Raw genomic sequence first — 16,542 nt, forward strand, 5'->3', positions numbered from 1 at the left:
TGCGCGCACTGCTTGACATGTTAGAAGACAGATGTCGCGGCAAAGGGAAACAAGCCGCTGCGAAAAGCGAGCTAGGGGAGAGCAACGTGCAAAGGCACAATGACGAGAGGGGCACGAAAGAGGAAGACAGCAAAGTGAAAGCTGGGCGCCCGGTGGCGTGGGGACATTATCGTCCCTCGCAAATGATTTTTTCTGGGCCTCAGTCGGCGCTCCTCTTTATCTTACTCCGTGAATGTAACGTTAAGGGACAAGAAGAGAGCGGAGTGGGTCAGGGAACAAATGCGTGTTCAGGACATATTAGTAGAAATCAAGAAGAAATGGATGTGGGCAGGGCATGTAATGCGAAGGCAAGATAACCGTTGGTCACTAAAGGTAACAGAGTTGATCCCTAGAGAAGTCAAGCGTGGCAGGGGGTGGCAGAAAGTTAGATGGGCAGATGATATCAGGAAGTTTACGGGGATAAATTGGTCGCAGTTATCACAGGACCGGGATAATTGGAGATCCATGGGAGAGGCCTTTGCCCTGCAGTGTGCGTAGATAGGCTGATGAGATAATGATGATTTGGAGTCATGTCAACATAGAAATATAAACCGAACGGTGGCCGCTTTTCTGGTGGAGGTGAGAAGCAAGAACGCCCGTGTGTACGTGATTTCGGCGCATGTTAAAGATCCCCAGAGGGTCAAAATTAATCCGGAGCCCTCAACTACGGCACGCCTCATCACTTGCGTTGCGTCGACGTGCTAAACCCTACAATCAATCAAATATAAAACAGAACTGGTTGATGGCAGCACTAAGTCCAGGGAACCCTACTTTTATGAAGTGGAAATCAGAAATGAATTGCTATTCCACTTGCATTTGCCCTGCACCTAAAGAGCCATGTCTGTGCACCCTTTGTAAAACACCAAGATGTTGAGGCCATTGGTCATGCACTGAAAGGGAGAAACAGTTCAAAACTGGCAGAGCTAATCATTGCACTCCACGCGTGGAGAAACGTAGAAGTGGTTCAGGAACACTCCGGGGTTTTTTGGTGTGTAGCTAGGTCGCACCTTGGATGAGATACTTACACTGTCAATGTTCGGTGCCTTTGCAGATCTGTGTGGAGCGATGCCTGCAGAGAGGTCAGGCCGGCAGCGGCCGTACCGATGACAACGTTGAAAGCCTTCGCAAAAGGTGAGTGAGAAAAGAGCCAGGATTGATTCAATTTTCAAAGATTTGGTAAGAGCACAGTACTGTATGATGATTTCTCATGAGTGTATTCACACCTTCGCGTTATAAATACCGTATTTGCACGAAATAACACAAATTTTTTCCCCACAGTTTGTGCCTCCAAAACGCCTCTCGCGTTGTCTTCGGACTTGAACATAGCGCAAGCTTTTTTTCACGCCTTTCATTCTTCAAGTACCTGCCACATAAGCCGTGAACCCACTGCTCTGCCCCCAGATTTTTTCCACCGGGAGCTCGCTGCTCTTGGTGTCAACTTCGGCGCCAGCTTCTCCCGATAACGCCATTGGCTACGTTGTTAGTGGTCACATGACCAGGCAGTCTGGTCTGGAGGCGAGAGCTAACGCGTGTGCAGCGCAGCATTGGCTCCTCATTATGCTTTGTTTTGTTCGTACTTGCTTCCACCTTTTGAGCCGCTGCTATGAACAGGTGAAATTAGCACACTGCCACATTTAAGAAATGGGCGATCCTGCTGCCTGCAGAGCAGGGAAATTCAAGTGCGGCATGGCATCTCGGACGAAGCGAGTTAACCATTCGTAGCATCTCGGTCACCATGTACAGGTCAGTTGGGGTCTCATAATTTGTGCGGTTTGAGATAGGTGGCGAGGCAGTGGAAGTGGTAGTAGAATATATCTACTTAGGCCAAGTTGTGACCCCGGATCCCAATCATGAGGCAGGGGTAATTAGAAGGATAAGAATGGGGTGGAGTGCATTCGGCAGGCATTCTCAGATGATGAATGGCAGCCTACCATTGTCCCTGAAGAAGAAAGTGTGTGACAGCTGCATCTTACCGGTACTCACCTACGGGGCAGAAGCTTGGAGGCTCACTAAGAGGGTTCAACTTAAATTTATGACAATCAGCGAGCAATGGAACAGGAGGTGATGGATGTAACGTTAAGGGACAAAAAGAGAGTGGAGTGGGTCAGGGAACAAATGCATGTTCAGGACATACTAGTAGAAATTAAGAAGAAATAAACGTGGGCAGGGCATGTAATACGAAGGCAAGGTAGCTGTTGGTCATTAAGGGTAACAGAGTGGATCCCTGGAGAAGGCAAGCATGGTAGGGGGCAGCGGAAAGCTAGGTGGGCAGATGAGATGAAGAAGTTTGCGGGGATACATTGGTTGCAGTTAGCACAGGACTGGGATATAATCGGAGATCTATGAAAGAGGTCTTTGCGCTGCAGTGGGCGTAGACAGGCTGATGATGATGATGATGGTTTGTGGTCATATTGAGCAAAATGCAGTTGATCGCATGCTTGCAGTAGCCCGACTAAAAGCTCATGATAACCCCTTGCTTCAGGGTTTGCGCAATTGCCCTGCAGTCTGGTAGCAAGAAGCACAGTTCGATATTCTTGAGCACAGTGGCAGTGTGGCAGACCAGGCAGTTGTCCAGGACGAGGCAGATCTTTCAGTTCTGGTTGCCCAGCTGCTTGTCTCACTCCCGCAGCCGTTGCGGGAAAATTTCTGTAGTCCAAGCCTTGTGGTTGGACTACAGAACCAGCTGCAACCAGCCGGCACGCGCCACAAAATGACCGTTCTTCATGATTAGGGTTGTTCGTTTCCGGGAAAAAACCCGATTTTACCCGAATTTTACTCTCGGAACATGTTTCAGGAATCGGGTTAACCCCAATTTCTCCCCAAATGGACCTTTTCAAAGTAGCAATCTGCACAATCGTGTGCTGACGGTTCGCCACTTTTAACCAGCACTTGCTGGAAGCAAGCCCCGCAAACATGGCTTTTCAACTCATTGAGTATTGGCATGACTCTACCGCTTGCTACTGCAGGTTGGCAGATGTGGCACTGACATCGTTGTGCCTAGCTCATGGAAGCTGTGATGTCAAAAGAAATTTGTCCCGGCTGAGATACGTTCAACGATCGGACATGTCTCGAATGGAGACCAACATGTTGTGCGTACAGATGATAATGTATGTAAACAAGGATGTGTACAAGGTCGATTGCCAGCTTTTAGTGAATGAAATGTTTCATTTCTTGGAGACTATCAATGCTCTTTACGGTCATCATTACTGATTCATTTCAAACAAATGCCAAATTTCAGAGGGTGTTTGCTAGAAAGCCCTGATGGGACCCTCTCCCCGATAACCAGCTTGAGACAAACACCAATTTTAACGCGTTAAAGTTAAGAAGCTCGTGATACCTTCTGATAAAATAAACAGAGGGTATTACTTAGTACTTCTCTAAATTCAACCCGGAAGAACCCAAATTTCGGAATAATTTTACAAAAAAAAAAAAACATTACGCCCACCTCCCCTTGCGGGAACCCTGGTGTTATGCGACGCTGAAGGGGGTTCCATTGGCGTCGCATCAAGCAATCGTCTGGTACGGCAAGAGAGCAAGCGCAAGCGCAAGCGCGGACGACCGTCGACTGAGAGACCGGCCGGAGCGCGGCTCTCCGCTTCTATGCGCAGCGCGCCCGAAGGAGAGGAGACCGCGGAGAGAGAGAGTACTGCACATGCGCACAGTGCGCAGCCGCGCGCAGCGCGATTGCAGATGTTGGGAGAGAGTGTTCGCTATCGGAGAGAGGAGAGGAGGCGAGCGGAGGAGAGACGCAGCTGTGCGGACGCGGACGACGGACGCACGCAGGACAGGGCCGCCGGCAAGAGATGCTCCTCTCAGCGTCGCATCTAAAAGATTTCTCCCTAATTGCCAGTTTGAAAAATACCACCCGATTTTTACCCCCTGGTTTTAAAAAATATAAAACCCGACAACGAACAACCCTACTCATGACGCACACGAAATCCCTCCCTTTACGCTGCAACAGTGTTGCACTTACAGGAATGCCGCATGCTCGTGCATCCAAAAGCCACCTGATGACCGCCTTTTCTACATCTTCCAAGGCGGGGGCTCGCAGCTTCTGTCACCTTTCTGTTACGCCTGTGCAACAGCACCGGTGACAGCGTCTTTGCTGCTCAAAATCATCGGCAGTGTGCTCAACACTATGCTGAAACCTTCGACCACTTTTTTTTTTGCACCACACTGTACGGCTTTCAGCATAGCCGCCTTCTGCTCGATTTATATCATTTTGCGCTTCTGTTTGTCGTTGCCGTCGGCCATCTCCTTTCTGGCAGCGGGAGCTCTCACGATCGAACCGATAGAAACAGTAACATAATGCCCATGCAAGCAACGTCAAGCAACAACAAAGCTGCAGCCGGCGGCTTGGCACTCCCCACGCACACAGTGGGTCCATAAGAAAGGGGAGGCCGGGTGATGCACACGCTCGCGGGTGTTGCCAGGTGCTTGTAGCCATTTCAGCACGATAGAGTTGGCGGCCCTTAGGGAATGCAAGTTTTTTGAATTGCCAACTCCGTGATGGGACGTAAACTGTGGTGTGCTATAAGACATTGATCTGACAGGTACCAAAATGGTTGTTCGTAAGTGCTCGTTGCGGGAAAAAAAAAGTTCGTTATACCCACTGCGGGGAAATTTTACCTTCATTAAAACGAGGTCTTAAAGGCCAACTGCACTCAAAATTTCAACCTCTTAAAAACGTTTTTTTCCTATAGTCTGCCTAAAAATACTGCAAAAAGCTCTGCGAAAGCGGGAAATTTGATTTGCATTGGGTGCTAGCAGTGAGCGGATAACAGTGCTACAGCCCATTATGGCGAGTCACTGCTCTGCACTCATTTCCGACATCTTTCACATTGAGTGGAACGGCTTTAATTTTTTTTATCTAAGTTTAGTTACACAGTAATCTCATAAACTGCAATGGTAATTCTTTTTATAACACTTGTAAGAAGCCTACTAAATTTTGAACAAAACACGTGTCGGCAATATTAATGTCACTTCCTGAATTGCCAGTGGCCAACACTACTGTGTGGTTGCATCGGGGAGCAAAAGCCAAGGCTTGAATCCTTGTCATGTCACTTTGGCGTGTTGTCTACAAACAATATGGTTCATTTGGTTAGCTGCCTAACGAAGCCGGCCAGATAGACTGTCTGGTCTGAGTATTTGACGAAGATAGCCGGTGCTGTTGTGTGCAGGTTCCAGACGTACAGCGACGCAACGCTGCCGATTGTGTACTACTACAACAAGCTCAAACTGGTCAGGACGGCCGACACGAGCTGCAACGACCCAGACGTGGTAGGCATGCCTCTAGTCTTGCTTGCCTAAGGAAAATGTGGAAAGTGCTTGCTAAACCAAAAAAATGTGGCTCTTCAGCAGTACAATACTACTTGGTGCGGGAAAGTGGGCAAAAAAGGGGCAGTTATTTTGTCGGTGTGTACGCGGTTAAGGGGGCACTGGATCTTTTATCAAAAACTTTATTTTTACAGTTATGTATGATGATGAAAATTGCGGGGCACATGTAGTTTTTAATCTTGATTGTAGATATAAAATTTGTTTGTGTGTAAAATGGCAGAGTTCAAAGCTATTTGGATTTTTATATTTGATTTTTTGACAGCCTTTGTAAAAAAAACTGCCAGAGTGATGCAGCTGAACAAGGTAGTAGTGAACTGTGCACAAGTCAAGGAGTGCAATAAGACTAACGGTGTCATTCTATCTGATCTGTAGCAGAAGTTACGACTGTTTGAAGTTTGGGCCTGGAAGGCCGAACCGGTTTTTCTGGTTTCCACCTTTCAAGCCCGAACTTCAAATGGTTGTAACTTCTGCTACAGACCAGATAGAATGATAATGTTAGTCTCATTGCACTCCTTGATTTGTGCACATTTCACTGACACCTTGTACAGCTGCATCCTTCAAGCAGTTTTTTTAAATGCGAATGCATTTCTTAGTCGGGGGTTGTCGTGCTCCGTCGGCGTGCGCCTGCATTCCTCCAGCGCAAGCGCTCGTGAGCGCGCGCCTCGTAGTTCTGCCTTCGTCGTCGTCGTCTCGGCGCGGCGGACCCGCGCCGCTACAGTCTTTAAATGCGAATGCATTTCTTAGTCGGGGGTTGTTGTGCGCCGTCGGCGTGCGCTCGCAGGTGTTATCTCTCCGCGCTCCTCCTCGCCCCTAGCAACAGCTGTGGCGCGCCTAGCAACCGGAGCAGGTGGTAGCTTGGGCGGGATTAGCGGAGGGCAAGGGGTGAGGAGGAGCATGTGAGGGCGTGTGAGGGCGCTCGCATCGCGGAGCTCGGCGGGAGAGAGAGCTCGCGCGCGGAGCTCGGCGGGAGAGAGAGCTCGCGCGCGGGGCGGGCGTGTTGCGCGGGTCTCTCTCTCCTCTCCGCGTACCCTCTCTACATAATAATTACTCGCACCGCACTCATCGGTGCACCCAATGCATTCGCATTTCCGCACGATCCCCTTCGGGGAGGTGGGGGGATTTTTTTTACCAGAGCTATCAAAAAATCAAATATAAAAATCCAAATAAATTTGAGCAGTAGCGTTTTACACAAATTTTATATCTGCATTCAGAATGAGAAACTATGTATGCCTCGCAATTTGCATCGCCATAACTGTAAAAATAAACTTTTGTGGGTTAAGACCAGTGTGCCCTCTTAACTCTTTTGCTACCGCAGAAAATTGACCAATTTTGGGGGGTCCAAGAAAACATTTTTTTTTCTGCTAAAAAATTATTTAGGCACTAATTGCAGGAGCACAAAATGCAGATTATTTAACGGCCTTTCCAATAACACCAGTTTTTTAAAGGTTTTCATATATAGTTGTGAAAAAAAAATATCAAAATCAAAAGTTTTGTCAAGTTGTCGAAAAAAATGATAAAAAAGGAGTTGTGTATATCAAACCACCGGTAGTAGAAAAAAATTAGAATATACATTTTGCAGGGAAACATTTCAAAAACACACCCTAAAAAAAAATTTCCCCCACCTCCCCGAAGGGAATCGTGAGGAAGTGCGAATGCATTTCTTGCGCCGAGAGTACACGGCGTAGTAATTCTGCCATCGCCTTGAGAGGCGCAGTACCGGCGAGGGGGAGCTGTCAGGCGAGGGGAGAGGCGCGCGCCGAGGGTGAGTGCAAACCTAACGGGGGGAGAGGCGCGCCAGCTGCAGAGCATGTGACGTCACAGCGCGAGGAGAGGGGGAGCAGACGCAAAGGCACCAGCGCGCGGTCACGTGGGAGTGTGACGTTATGGCGCGAGGAGCGGTGCGGGAGCCGGCGCGGGCGCACGCAGCCACGGCGCGGGAGGCGGAGCGCGCGCGGGTCACGTGGGGTGTGACGTCGCTGCGCCGTTGCTACAGACGCTCCTCTCCGCTCCTCGCGCCGTTGCTAGGGGAGAGGAGGAGGAGCAATGCGGACGGCGGATTCAGGGTCGCTTATAAAGTGCATCGCACTTAAAAAATGTCGACTTGCGCGGAACAGTTTTTCAGATATAAAAAAAAATGTTAGCACGCACGGTGCTCGTGTCATGCGGTGAAGCCCAACCTCTAATTCAAACTGTGCAATTTTGGGTGGTTCCTTGGAATAAATCTGGCGGTTTGACGTTATCAGAGGCACCAATTTGCCCCCACATAACGTAAAAACATCTTGTCAATGGCTGACTTTGCATTTACAGCGAGCACAATATTTGGGACAAGCACGCGATGCAGAAAAAAACATGCATGAAGTTGAAAACGGAACGCCGTGGCTGATGTTTGTTGTCGTTCACGGTCAGTTATCTCTCAAAACATAAAGCTGAGCTTTATTATCATCTTCTTACTCGCAATTGTAGCCTTGCTCGCAAAAATGAGGTACGATGAGCTAGAATCGTCCCCTGCGATCTTTGGCCGAGTAGCAGTCGCGCGCTAAAAAAGATCAGCACAACGAGCCTCCTCTATTGCAGCGCCACCTAACATTTTTCAAATGAAACAGTACAAAAACTTATCAGAGACTCCGTCCGAATAGACAGTTCAACTAAGCAGCAACATTAGACACCCGGATATACCCTCGCATGAAAACGAAACTGGAAGGCGAACAGCTGGCAGTGTAAGGCCGGTTTGAAGCGCTGTCCTCGGCGGAACAGATATCTGGCGACTGGGTGTGACCTTTTGACTTGCATCTGAAGTTCTTATCGCAGAAATCGGGTTAGGGTGGGGGGAAATGAGGAGCGGCGTGCTTTGTTCGAGGATCAGTCGCAGACGCTTCAGGCGCCATGGCAGTTAGCCTTGAAGTTGGGTAACTGCGTAGTTGCGCTAAATATGAATTTCGCGATGCAGAAACGAAACCAAAACTGTTGTAAACTGTTTGGGAATGGTCCTGGGGTAAGTAGAACTACCAGAGTACTTAGGACAACTTGCGCAAAGGCAATAAAACTGCCTAAAATCATAAAGTAGCTTTGCAACCAGGCACTGCTTGACATTTTCAGCCGATTTCTGGGATTATTACTGTCAGAGCGTGAACCTGACGATTGAAAATCGTTTGCTAGTTCCCCATTCACGCCCTGATAGCGCAAAAAACAAGCGCTGGTGCAGAGTAATTACAAGTTGCACGCATTCTTCGTTGGTAGCCTTGAGGCGCGATGACCACGCCCCTTTTCCACAACCAGGTGATTCAAAAGCGTGTCAAAAATCATGTTTCCGTTGCAAAAATGAAAACAAAACTGATTTTGAAAGGCCATTTTCTGATCTAACTCCGAACAGCTTTACTTGTTCGAGAAACGCCTGAAACGCTATGAAAAGGCGCTCCCAAAAGTATCGATCAAATTGATCGATTTTGATAGGCGCGGTAGCGAAAGAGTTAAAGGAGCCATGAAGACAAAATACAAGTTGGGTTTATTAGAAATACTGCTTAGTCCCGATAACAATGATACCAATATCATTGCAATCTTCGAACAAATAACGGAAATATTAAAGAAAACGTGTGAAGCAGTCGCAACCCCCTAGCCAATTTCCCGCAACTTTTCTATGATGTCACGGAACCTTGTTTGTGCGATTGGCGGCCGCCTAACTGACTTGTCGCGATGACAAATGACTACATCTGTAATGGGGCCTCTAGTTCCATTTGACCACATCACTTGAATGCTAACGTGCAGTTAACACACTGAAAATTATGTTTTATTGTTGGCCCGTATGACGTCATTCTTGCTCATAACATGTCACTGTGGCGCAAAATTTGAAAGTTGTTAAATACTTCTCACTTTTTTTCGTTAAAAAACATCTTTTGTGGCTGTAATGGAGCTTGAGATACTGAATCCTAGTTCTTTCAAATTAAACGAAGTTGTATTTTCTCTTCGTGGCTTCTTAACCATGGCACTCATCAGTGATGGTGAAAGGTGGTGAAGGCTATCGGGTCTTGATGAAATTCGCAGTAGAGTGAACAGACACGCGGCCAATTTTTTTAAGATGTACTTTTATGGTAAAAGAGTGCTGCCAATGAACTGTCTGTGGTGAGTCCAGGATAGATAGTCAAAGAACTTCATTATTTCAGGTGTGTACTTAAACGGGTCACGAAGCTGCTTTTGGCACAGTCAGCTTCGCTGCTACACGTTGCACGTCAGTTATTAGACCACAAAAAAAAATTATTAGGCTAAAAAAAATGCGGTTAGTTTTTCTCGGACTCTGGTCCTTGGGAAATTTACGAGAAAAAGTGACGGAACTTCGAGGTTTTACCAGTCTGTACAACGTGGCAGCCAATAGTGGGCTTGCACAGTGTCAAATACAGCTTCCCTTGTGGCCCCATAACAATCAATATTCTGCAGGTATTGCTTGTCATCAAAGTGGTAAAAGTTTGGATTTGTAGCATCGTCTGTTGGCCCCAAGTCCATCTTACACAGGGGGCTGTGAACATCGTTAAAGAGAATGGATTTGGAGGGGTTGGAAGTTTTGAATCCAATGAGGAGTAGAATCTAATGTTACTTCTGACCTGGCTGACAACAAAGAATTCGTAAGACTCTAAAAAGAGTCATAAGGGTTGCCTAATTACTTTAATAAATTGAAGTCAAGAGTGTGTGGACCATGATTTGAGTGTGTCCAATTTACGAACTTTCTCTCTTTTTTATTTTCGTGGGAAAAGTTTATTCACCAGTGCTGTCTTCCTTCCGTTATCTTTATGGTTAGCTTCACATTACAATAACGTCGGCTGTAACAGCATTATGGCTTGGCGGATTGTGACCACTTCTAACCTGTATGAACTGTCCACGAACAAGTAGTTAAATGTTAACCAATACAGGTAAATGTGAAAATTCAACAGTAGCTACAATGGTGCAGGCTTTGTAAAGCTACTATGAGTACTCGATCATGGATGAAACCAAGAATGAGTACGGTCTCCGCAAGCCGTACTCTGAATTCTCACTTCTGTGCTCGCAGTCTCAGTCAGGTGGTTTATTTCTGAATTTTTATGGGCTCAACAACTTTCTCAGAGAAAGACTCAACTATTGTGCTTTGTACAGGGTGGTACGATGATAATTGGAACACTTTAAACTTTTTTCCTGAGCGAACCGCCGCGCTGTTCGCACTCAAACTTCACACGAAATTCGCATTTTGCAGTCTGTTTTGTTTGACACTTGGAGGAATGGCGGTACTTACCTGTTTATTCTGAAAATAAATGAAAACGATTTTCGCCTATGGGAAAATGGCAGCCAATTTGGACATGCGAACCAGTGCAAGCTGATCTTGGAACGGCGGCACCACCTGGCGCATGCAGAGCGAAACGAACGTTTGGGATTCACGGTAGGGACGAGCCAAATGGGGTAGCAGACGATCAGGAAATCTCTCGGCCCTGGTTTACGATGATCACAAATAGTTGCATAACAACTGATACCAATCACAATAAAATATTCCAACGGTTCATCATTACCAATAATTTGTTTCCTCACCAGCTTTCACATTTCCTGATCGTCTGCTACCTCGTTTGGCTCCTTCCTGGCGTGAATCATCATCGTCCATTTCGCTCTGCATACCCCAGGGGGCACCTCCGTTCCAAGAACAGCTTGCACTCGCTCGCACGTTCAAATTGGCCGCCATTTTCTCACAGGCGAAAATTGTTTTTATTCTTTTTTAGAATAAACAGGTAAGTACCTACTGTCGTTGTTCCCGGTGTCAAACAAAATAGACCACAAAATTCGACCTTCGTGTGAAGTTTGAGCGCGAACAGAGTGGCGGTTCGCTCAGGAAAAAAGTTTGAAGCGTTTCAATTATCGTCGTACCACCCTGATACGCATATCCTTCAAAGTGTGTTACTGGCAAAGCAGAAGGCTGCACCCTTGTTTGAAACACTAACACTTGAAACAATCCGTTGGAAGGCTGTGTTCAGTGAATAACTAAACTGTTCCCATTACAGGTCTTCGAAGGTGTCGCGAAGCACTTTGAAGATGCCAAGTGAGACGCTGACGCCTGTAGCTTACCGGTGAAGCTGCCATCGCTGCTGGCTTGCTTAATTAAGAGATTTTTTATTTGTATACATAAGACTACCGCAAAGTATTTTAGGTTCTTTTGGACAAGTCATGTGGCACTCCCAGTTAAGCCAGTGCGTGTGCATGCTTTAAAATAATACGTGGTGTCGAGTTCAGGGCTGATCTGCACTTTGTGTGTTTTTTTTTTCCTCCTTTTTGGTGAGCTTTGCATTAAACCCATGTGAGATTCTGTTAAGGACCAAATGAACATTGTCTGACGCCTCTTTCTTATCCGAGGGCATTATTTGTACTTGGCAGTAACCAAAATAAAGAAGCTGAGAGGGTGGCAATGCTGGAAATATAAGCTATGTAATGGCTTGTGTTCCTTCTTTGCTAGTTAACCCCTGGGCTTATGACGACCTAGGCTCGTCATGAGTGGTCGCCACTTTTTTGCCCATGACGACATAAGATACGAAGTTTATTCGTCCAAATAAAAACATACATGTGCATATCCAGTCAGCATAAGCCCTGAGGCTTGGCAGTCTCATCTGAAAGCAGTTAACCCAAAACCAGATAATCAACAGGCAAGAAATATAACCCAGAACATAAGCGTACAAGTACAAAAACTAGAAAACCAACAGGCAAGAAATACAACCTAGAAAATAAGCATACAAATACAGCCTAGGAAGGGAAATGTTCTTTCTTTCAGAGAACACAACAGAAAATAGTAAACTACAATCTGATCTTATACAGGAGACAACAAATTACTAATATTGAAAGAAGCAATCATTATTTAAACTACAGGCCATACAGTCATCCTACTTTCAAACTAGTTGCACATTTTGTTAGTTATTTCTTTATGTCCGGAAATGACCTGTGGTCGTCATGGGCCTTCCGCTACGTTCCAAGAGGATTTTGGACGAGCCCAGCTCGTCAAATGGTGCTTTTTTATGCGAAGCATAGATGGAAGCACAGGTTTCGTCATTGGCGCTTTTATCGAATGAGAATTTGCACACTAGATGGCGGAATGCGTGCCTTGTGTTTACCACGCGTTAAAGAAACATGACCCTATCTGTGCTCAATTGTGGAGCGGCTTTCTCGTGCAAGCGTGAGTGATGAGGATGTCTGTGTCGTGCTTGGTTCAGGCGGAGACAGTGGTGAGGGTTTTACAGTGTCAGTGACTCTGAATTTATTGCGGAATGCACCTCAAATGCCTTAAGTATGGGGCATTGCACATAGAGTGATTATGCGTCGTAAACCCTTTTCGCAAAGATTGTTGTTTTAGAGATGTTACTGAAGCATTTCACGCCGTAAGAAAATTTGGCAATATTGGTGCATAATTGTGTTTCTTAATGAGCCCTTAAGTACCCCAAGAAAGACTATCGTCTATCGTCTTTAAAAAAAAAACTCTTCCGATGGTTGGAATCGAACCTGAGTCCCTCGCGTTATGAAACCAGCGTCAATCCGATAGAGCTATCATCGCATTCCGGGCGCACAGAATTTCCTTTGGGTTCATAGTGCGGGTGTTGGCTTTGGACTTGGCCGCGGATTTTAGCGGGTGCTAACGTGGTCCACCTTGGGAGAGATATGAAAGCCTGTGGACAGAACAATTTAAGCCTGCCAGTCTCGTGGAGAACGTTCAGCGGCAAGCTCGGAAATAAACGTGAGGTGATGACGTAAAGAGCGCAAACTTGTTGCAGCAAACGTAGGTCGGCTCAACGGGCCGAGGAACAAATAATGACTGGATTATCACTTGGAGGCAGGAAACGGGCCTCCTGGATCAGACAACGAACTAGAGTAGAAGATAGTTTTGAGAAAAAAAAAAAATGAAATGGACTTGGGCTGGCCACGTGGTCAGATGAAATGACAGTCAGTGGACTACCAGGGTGACAGTGGACACCAAAAAACAGGCCTAGAAAAAGAGGAAGGCAATTACTCGATGGCGGGACGGAGTAAGGAAATTCGGAGACAAAGAATGGACTCTAGCGGCACAAGACAGGAGTGGTTGGAGGTCGATGGAAAAGGCCTTTGTCCTGCAGTGGACCTAGTGGGATGATGATGATGATGCAAGAGCATAGCCGGGTGGCGTGTTTACAAACGCTTCGCTGCACAGAGCACCCACGGGACATGTGCGATGTCACTGCGCGCGCTATTCTTTTGAGCGCCTGCTAAAACAAGCCCCCGTCCGGGCTCCAGAGTCTTTATGTTGAGTACTGAGTACTGGCGCTGACGCCTTGGGTTCGAGCCCCAGCAGGTCTGTCTCATTGCTTAATTTTTTTACAAATTAAATGTTTTTTCTAAACTCAAACCTACGCGTCTTTTTTTGTTAATAATACTGATTTGGTATGTTTTGCATCGCTTTAGATTTGGGACGCAGCCAATGACCACGTTTAATTACTGTCTGCATCGCACGAACAGACATGTCACGTGGATTCTCTGTGCAGCGAAGCGTTGGGAATTACGCAGCCGGGTCTCTGGCAGATGGAGAGAGGCCCCAGCTCTGCTGTTTCTCCAGCCCTGCACCATGAGTGAAAACTGCGCCAATTTTTTTTTTTGTTTGAACTGCTCATTGATTGTATGGGTGCCAATCAACTGAATGTACTGATTGATTGATTGTGGGGTTTAACGCGCCGACGCAACGCAGGCGATGAGGCGCGCCGTAGTGGAGGGCTCCGGATTAATTTTGACCACCTGGGGATCTTTAACGTGCGCCGAAATCTCGTACACATGGGCGTTTTTGCTTTTCGCCTCCATCAGAAAAGCGGCCGCCGCGGCCGGGAATCGAACCCGCGACCTCGTGCTCAGCAGCGCAAAACTGAATGTACTGTTGTAACAGTTAAATGGCTTGGCCTCACCAGTTGCACATTTCTGTGCAGACGCAACACGTTACTTTTTTCATGTTGCGGACAGATTTCGAAGGGGTGCTTTGTTTGCACATGTAAAACCAAAATTAGTGAGTAATTTTGTAGCCTAATTTGTACCGAGATTGGTAGAAATGCATGTCCATAACCAAGGACTTTACTTTGCACGAAGCAACATCGGTTGGCGGCAAAGAGGACTGGGAGAAGCTTCAACTGTATTCTTGTAGTACAACCAACGGTACGGACTGGCATGCACTGTTTAATGCATGCGTAGAGCCCCTTACTTTTTGCGGTGGAACATTTCAAATTCTGCGATTCTAGATAGGGAAATCTGCAAAATTCCGCGACAACATTGAAACGGCATAAGGTATATGTAACAGTTCATTTATTAGACACTTCAGACTCCTAACATGCTAGATTTTATTTACAACTGAAGGAAGCTGTTGTGGCTGAGCATCTGGTGATGCTTTGTGCTTTCTTCACCAAGAGAATGGCGCTTGTGAGGCACGATGTCACCATAGCGACTGAATGATTGACAGGGATTTAAGGGCAATGGAAGAAAGTGTTGGAGTCAGGTGTTCCATCCCAGCGCAGAAAGGCAGGACATCAAAATCTTCACCTGGCTTTTCTTGTTTAGAAAGAAATTGTGCCAAGTCCCTGTCACTAGACTTGAGGTCTTGGGCAGACTTCAGGTGCCATTCAGCAGCTAGGGCTATAAATCCAGGAACGGCCCCAAACTCTGATCTCTTCTCTGAGAGACACCCGACTTGCTGGGGATCCAAGCACCACACACTCTTGAAAAACTTCCAAGTGTCAGAGTTCTCCAAGTATACTAGCGCCTTGCTAGCCGCTTTACTCATTGCACCCTTCAATTTATTTGCAATCCGAGGGGCCTTGTCGTGTGCAATGTTCTCTTTCTGTGGCTATGGCTAAGCCCCTTGATTCGGGTGGAGGCTGCGCCACCTAGCCACTTTTATTATTTGACAAGGTAGGAATACGCAGATGCAAATTTAAATTTTCAACAGTAAAAACGTTGCAGACAATAGAAACCATTTTGCTATTACTTTTCCGCCATATTTCACCGAGTATATCGTTTTGGGTACGTAGCGCCACACTTTTAAAGGTTTTTTTGGAATTCCGCAAAAACACTTTAATTCCGCGATTTTTCGCGGAATTGCGGAATCGCGGAAAGCTAGGGGCTCTATGCATGCGTTGCAAGATTTTTGCATTTTGTGTTCAGGTTTCTGGCTGTCACTTGTATTGCATATTGTACCAAAGTGCTGGTGAAGTGTAAAGCAAGGCTCTCTTACATCACCGACCTTTTTCTTTTTTTATTCTTTCTTTTGGCTGCTCCAATAGCCGTCGTAATCGTGTGATTTGAGCCACGCAATAAGCCAGGTACGGAGGCGCGTGTCATATCTTTGAACAGCAACGCTGTTCAGCTAATTGTAATTTTTCGTGTCTGCAGTTAAAAATACCGAGAAATTGCCGAGCACGCGCACGTGAGCGTGGACCTCGCGGCGACCTCGCAACAACCGCCCAGCGTCTCCCGCTTGCTTGCCAAGCCAAGCATACCCACTTAGGGACATTGCCCAAGATTGCAGTGGCCGCCCGGCAGGTAAAAAAAACCAAGAAAATGCCAAGTGCTCGTGTGTGTATGTGAGGACTCGTAACTCTGTGGCTTGGACGTGAGCTGCTGAACAAAGGAATTAAGTTTGCTCTCTCTCTTGCGGCGACCGCCCAGCGTCCCCGGTGCACGTTTGCCAAGCCAAGCAGACCCACTTAGGGAGATTGGCCAAGATTGGCCAAAAATAAGAAACTCCAGCGTTTATTGTAACAGTGCAAACATTGCTCGGAACGAAAAAGACGCGTCATAGCGTACGCCCCTCCACTGTGATGTCCAGTGATTATAACTTCCAAAAAAAAAAAATGAAGGAAGCTCACACTTATAGCAACAATGATGGAGTAAAGATCATTGCCGCAGCGAAGAAGCAAGTCGGCTGCAACCGTGTACTTAAACCGTGGTGATGGTCGCAAAGGTTCCATATAGCTTCGCTACCTTCAAGTCTTACGCGTTAGTATGAGCTTCCTTCATATTTTTTTTTGTTACGAAATGAGCAGCCTTCTCCGAGTTTTCATTTTAAATTTTAATGTATCAGCAAAATAAAAACCCAAGAGCCACAACCCAGTCTTGCGTCACAAGGACCATGCTTCCATCCCGAAGGATTAGTTTGTGGCTAGCATA

At 46.6% G+C, this 16,542-nt stretch overlaps 1 protein-coding gene and 1 long non-coding RNA gene across 4 annotated transcripts in view; one reads left to right on the forward strand and one right to left on the reverse strand.

Annotated features, from left to right (window-relative positions):
- The window catches only part of LOC144163049 (UMP-CMP kinase 1-like), a 39,251-nt gene extending 27,447 nt beyond the window's left edge, over positions 1-11,804 (forward strand). For all 3 annotated transcript variants that reach the window (XM_077693841.1, XM_077693839.1, XM_077693840.1), the window contains exons 5-7: positions 1,091-1,170; positions 5,220-5,319; positions 11,385-11,804. In XM_077693841.1, coding sequence (XP_077549967.1) covers positions 1,091-1,170; positions 5,220-5,319; positions 11,385-11,426 — 222 coding nt within the window. In that variant the 3' untranslated portion in view covers positions 11,427-11,804. The remainder of the gene's footprint in view (positions 1-1,090; positions 1,171-5,219; positions 5,320-11,384) is intronic.
- LOC144163053 (uncharacterized) overlaps positions 1-16,542 on the reverse strand; it is a 487,499-nt gene that overhangs the window by 180,006 nt on the left and 290,951 nt on the right. The gene's annotated exons all lie outside the window — the stretch shown is intronic.

Source organism: Haemaphysalis longicornis, unplaced genomic scaffold (genome assembly GCF_048455015.1).
Source record: "Haemaphysalis longicornis isolate Haplotype H1 unplaced genomic scaffold, Haemaphysalis longicornis Haplotype H1 scaffold_12, whole genome shotgun sequence".
Taxonomy (NCBI): Eukaryota; Metazoa; Arthropoda; class Arachnida; order Ixodida; family Ixodidae; genus Haemaphysalis; species Haemaphysalis longicornis.